This window comes from Macrosteles quadrilineatus, unplaced genomic scaffold, assembly GCF_028750875.1.
Source record: "Macrosteles quadrilineatus isolate MER2022 unplaced genomic scaffold, UCM_ALF_1.0 Scaffold_4__1_contigs__length_99947679, whole genome shotgun sequence".
Classification (NCBI taxonomy): Eukaryota; Metazoa; Arthropoda; class Insecta; order Hemiptera; family Cicadellidae; genus Macrosteles; species Macrosteles quadrilineatus.
In genome coordinates, this window is record NW_026542597.1 from 77,334,202 (window position 1) to 77,340,201 (window position 6,000).

The 6,000-nt window shown below is 32.9% G+C and overlaps 1 protein-coding gene across 5 annotated transcripts in view; it reads left to right on the forward strand.

Annotated features, from left to right (window-relative positions):
* Positions 1-5,410, forward strand: part of LOC128991513 (zinc finger protein 85-like) — a 35,603-nt gene extending 30,193 nt beyond the window's left edge. For all 5 annotated transcript variants that reach the window (XM_054414455.1, XM_054414454.1, XM_054414456.1 and 2 more), the window contains one exon: positions 3,080-5,410. In XM_054414455.1, coding sequence (XP_054270430.1) covers positions 3,524-4,714 — 1,191 coding nt within the window. In that variant the 5' untranslated portion in view covers positions 3,080-3,523 and the 3' untranslated portion in view covers positions 4,715-5,410. The remainder of the gene's footprint in view (positions 1-3,079) is intronic.
* Positions 5,411-6,000: the final 590 nt, after the last annotated feature.

The following is a 6,000-nucleotide window of genomic DNA, read 5'->3' on the forward strand; positions in this document are numbered from 1 at the left end:
GACGGACACATATATATATACAGTATATATATATATATATATATGTATATATGAATTTGAACGGATGGTGTTTTTGGCCTCTAGGGACCTCAAAACGAAAAAAAACCGGTCCCGCGTCCAGGTCTTACCATGAGTACTACGGTAATAGCTTATTCCCTATATGGGAAATTCGCTAAAAAGACATTTTTCTAAGAACATATATATACCCGATGCAATTTTAATTGTTTGCCAATTTTAGTGTATGTTGGTGCCAACTAAGATTATTGTCAACTTCAACTCCTACAAATTGGAAATTTAATTTATTTTATTTCATTTTCCCCTATTAAAATATCTATTCCTTGAGCGTTTTTATTTTGTTTTGTAGAAAAAATCATTTAATTAGTTTAATACCGTTTAGAAATAAATGGTTTTCTATAAAAAACTAAATAACTTCTTGATCAGCATTGTACGTGTTATTAAATTTACAGAAAGTGAATAAAAGAAACGTATTATAACACTTAAAATATATATTTACGCTTATACTGTTACTCACAAGACAGTATAAGTGTACATCTATCTATATATATTTGCACAATAAGCTTCGGTTGACGTGCTTGGACCTTGAGTCCACCCTCACACAATCAATCTATATATATAATACGCTAAGCCGATTTTTGTGAACAGAACTCCTCCCTCATTTTTGGACCGATTTTGGTGATAAAAGTGTCAAAGAAATTGCCCTGATCTGTAGTTTTGCAAAGTGTTTTTAGTTTTTTGATATCTTTATAAGTTTGGGCAGGATCTTCCATCAAAGTTGGATTTTCTCCCATAAGATTAACATGGGGGAATCTAAATATTTATTTGGAAACTTTGTCTCCACTAATTTGAGAGAACGGCTGGGCGTAGAAACTTGGTGGAGGTGTCCAAAGAAAGGTCTTGGTCTCTAGATAAGTTATCAAAAGAAAAACTACGTAAATTCGCTTAGGGCTCTGCCCCAGAAGCCTTTAAAGATCCCTCGACAGATTTGTTTACATTTTGGTCATGTGGATAATACTTTTTAATAAAACAGCTGTTAATTTTATAACAGCTAGTGGCCATTTTGTAACAGGTATTGTGCAACATTTGATCTTTCCGCCTTTCCGGTTTGTTGTTCCTCCATGCAGATATGTGGTTTTTGAAGCAGTTGACGAAGTTTACAGTCTGTCCAATGTAGAAGTTATAACAATCATTACAATTGATTTTTTAGATGCCCGAAACGTCGAATTTGTTACAATCTTCTATTTTTGGATGCAGTATTTTACTCATGGTGTTCTGAGTCCTGTAGGCTATTGAAACTCCGTACTTCTTGAATTTGTTAGCAGTTGTTTGTGTTGTAGTCCCTGTGTAGCTAAATGTGACATATCTGGTGTTTTCCTCTTTTATATCTTCTAATTTTGTTTATTGTATTGTTTATTGTTTATTTACTTTCCACAAAAAAAAATTTAAATTATTTTTAATTGCACTTTAAGATGCAATTTTAAGATTTACTTACTCTTCACATTTTTGCTCTAAACTTACTCGTTTGAGGGCTAAATGATGTTAAATGTACACCGGAAGTATCTTTTTCATAGGCTGTAACTCCTAAACGAGTGGGTTTACGGAAAAAATTTCAAGAACAAAATAATTTTTAAATTGCGATCAAATCAGATATTATTTTGAAATAAACAACATCTTGAACAACAACCAATACGGTTTTAGAAAGGGAAAATCCACTCTCAATGCATTGGACGATCTAGTCAGGCAAGTTCATACCTCTTTCGAAAATAAAACTTATGCTCAGGCCACCTTCTGTGACCTCAGTGAAGCGTTTGACTCTATTGACAGCAATATTCTCATCTCTAAATTAAAGTACTATGGATTTGATGGCCCTCCATTATCTTTTTTAAGAAGCTACTTGCAAAATCGGAAACAAGCAGTTTGAAAAAAAAGGAAGATGGTCAGATGAAGTGTCAGTCGAGTGAGGAGTGCCACAGGGTTCAGTCCTCGGTCCCCTTCTTTTCTTAATCTATATTAAATGATCTACCCTCTTCTGTTGATTGTAAAACCATTCTGTACGCATCTACCCTCTTCTGTTGATTGTAAAACCATTCTGTACGCAGATGACTCTACCTTTTTATCTACTAGTAAAAACTATAAAGAACTTGAAAAATTGGCTGATGAAACATTAAATAATGCACAAAATTGGTTTCATAGTAGCCTAATGGACTTTTGCTTAACAAAGTAAAATCACAAAAATTTATATTTTCCTTAAATTATAATTCAAGGGAGTTGTTTGAGAACAGTGATAAGGGTGGTACAGTTTTTTCAGCAAAGTTTTTGGGAATATATGTAGATAGTCAGCTAACATGGGATTCTCATATAGACTATTTAAATACCAGACTTTCTCGTGTAATATTTTTACCAGGCCATCTGAAAAAATGCATTCCACTAAATTATGTCCGAACGGCACATTTTTCATATTTTCAATCCATTTTCAGGTATGGGCTAATTTGTTGGGGCAATTGTGCTAGGCTAGAGGAAATTCTTGTTTGGCAAAAGAAAGCGGTTAGAGTTATCTCTAATAAAGTCTCGAGAGACCACAGCAAACCACTTTTTCAAAATCTTCAAATCCCTACTATTTTTATAAATATATTTTATAAATATATTTATAAATATTTTTATAAATATACGTTTATATTTATGACTTTAATAGTTTATATATTGGAAAATCAACATCTTTTAAAATTTAGAAACCATACTCATGATCATAATACCGTTTAGTTAGCTATAAGTATTTTATTATTTAATTAACTGACTATGCTTTAATTTTAGCTGTTTCTTGACATTGTCGATAATTTGTACAAATTCAAAAGACAATAAAGCTTATTTAATTAAATTTCTTTTCATTTCATTTCATTCCATTTATGATCCTCATTTTGCATTATAATAGTGCTATGGATTTAGTATAAATTTTAGTATTGATTTGAAATTATTGTTTAGACTTAGACTAACTTAAGAACAAGCAATCTATCTAAATGATTACAACAAATGTATAAATTTAATAAAATATGATCTTTTTCAGAAGAGGCAATAGATTTGGAGAAGAAAAGGAACTTCAATTCATGTAGCAAAAAAGTTAATTACCTTAATCTGCAAAGTATGAAAGATACTTAAAACAACAGTTGAAAAGATAAACTTTTTACTACACTAAAAGTACAAATAAAAGTAAGTAATTTGCTAAAAACTTGAATTGTAATTAATGGCTGATGCAATATTATTTAAAAACAACATGAAACATAGAAATCACTCTTTCTTCTCAACTAATTTGATATGATTGATTATGAAAGTAAAGAAAAATGCCTCAAGTAGGCTATGTTGTATTGTTTTAATAAACATAACAATATTTGAGCAAAAAGTTCATCAAATTATATTGATATACATAACTTTTAAACCCCAAATCCTACAAAAATATACTCACAAAGCCAGTTCACTAATTCTAATTAGTTTCTAGATTGTCTGATAAGTTATGTCAGAAATTGAATGCAAAAAAATGTTTAAGGTCACTAAAAAGCCTCGCCTTAAGTGCCCAATATGTAGAAAAATGTTTTCAACTCTATCAAAAATGAAGTGTCATATATATTTACACACAGATGAGCGTCCCTTTAGATGTTTGACATGTGAGAAAACATTTACTAATCTAATTCAAGTAAAGAATCATTTGTTGACTCATTCTGATAAGCGTCCTTATAAGTGCACTACATGTGGAAAATCATTCCAAACCAAAATAAATATGAAGAGACATACATTAGTACACACAGGAGAGAGGCCTCATAAGTGCACTATATGTGGAAAATCATTCCAAACCAGTGGCAGTATGAAGATGCATACATTAGTACACACCGGAGAGAGACCTCATAAGTGCACTACATGTGGGAAATCATTCCAAACCAAAAAGAATATCAAGATTCATACATTAGTACACACCGGAGAGAGACCTCATAAGTGTACTACATGTGGAAAATCATTCCAAACCAGGAGCAGTATGAAGATTCATACATTAGTACACACCGGAGAGCGACCTCATAATTGTACTACATGTGGGAAATCATTCCAAACCAGGAGCAGTATGAAGATTCATACATTAGTACACACCGGAGAGAGACCTCATAAGTGTACTACATGTGAAAAATCCTTCCAAACCAGGAGCAGTATGAAGATTCATACATTAGTACACACTGGAGAGAGACCTCATAAGTGTACTACATGTGGAAAATCATTCCAAACTAAAAAAGATATGAAGAGACATACATTAGTACACACTGGAGAGAGACCACATAAGTGTGCTACATGTGGAAAATCATTCCAAGACAAAAAGGATGTGAAGATTCATACATTAGTACACACCGGAGAGAGACCTCATGGATGCACTACATGTGGAAAATCCTTCCAAACCAAGAGCATTATGAAGATTCATACATTAGTGCACACCGGAGAGAGACCTCATAAGTGTACTATATGTGGGAAATCCTTTACAACCAGTGGCGATTTGAAGAAACATACATTTGTACACACCGGAGAGAGACCTCATAGATGCACTACATGTGGAAAATCCTTTACAACCAGTGGCAGTATGAAGAGACATTCATTAGTACACACTGGAGAGAGACCACAAAGAGCTCTACATGTGGAAAATCCTTCACAACCAACAGGAAAATGAAGTAACATACACTAGTACACACCGGAGAGTGGCCGCTTAAGCACTACATGTGGAAAATCCTTCACAACACAACCAGTAGCCAAATGAAGAAACATACATTAGTACACACCGGAGAGTGGCCGCTTAAGCACTACATGTAGAAAATCCTTCACAACACAACCAGTAACCAAATGAAGAAACATACATTAGTACACACTGGAGAGACACCACAAATGTTTATTTAACATTTAACAACTGTTAATTTCATGTTGTTTTACAATGCTTAGTTGTATCTTTGACTATCAATACAACTTCAGTACCGGTTTTACGGTAACCAATAGTCAATGATTGTATCAAAGGTTGTATCTAAGACTGTTTATTTCTTTAGATAAATTTTTATTCTTATATATATTTATGACAACTGAGAACTTTGATGTAATGCAGAGGGTCGAGGTTCTTTCCAGAGCTATTATGTTATTATTGTGCATTGCCTTAATCCAGAAAACCCGTATGTAGTGTGGATTTATCAATTTTACTGTAATATATTTTATTGATAACATGAGGTGGATTTATGTATTGAGTCCACATAAAATCTTGAATTAGGATAAACCTACAATATAAATTACATATCTCCCATAATCAAACTTATATATTGATTTTTAAATGTTTGTTAATTTTTATACAAGTAGTAAAAATAAAAAGGTATGAACTGCTTTAGTGTGTGATTTTATTTAGGTACTGTACCTAACTGTAATCTACTGTACCTCCCTAGTGATAATCCCTCTTCCACTTCACCTAGTTTTATCGAATTTCCCTATATTTTATTCCCTTTTACCCTAGGTGAAACGGTAAGACCTCGACCCGGGACCGATATCCTTTTAGTGAATTTCCCTATAGGGAAGAAGCTATTACTGTAGGTGGCACAGTAAGACCTAGGCCTCGGACCAAATTAATTTTTCATTTTTATGCCTCCAGAGGACAAAATACTATTTGTTCAAATTTTTATAATTGTAAAAAATTATTGCACGTTAAAACCTGTGTATTTAAAGTTATTTTGAACCATTTTAGATTGTTTTTGATATTAAATAAATACTAACACATTTACCTCTTTTCAAGCTATGATTAATGGTGAAAATAGTCAAGTTTCCTGGTTTGGAGATATATTAGTTTAGTCTTAGGTTTAGCCCTATGGTATTTGAGACCCAAGTAGCAAAAATCGTTGGCCCAACGTTTCTGTCGATCGTTGGCCAACGGTATGTTTTGTTTTGGCACTCAGTCTTACGGTTGGCCAACCAACCAATTTTTGC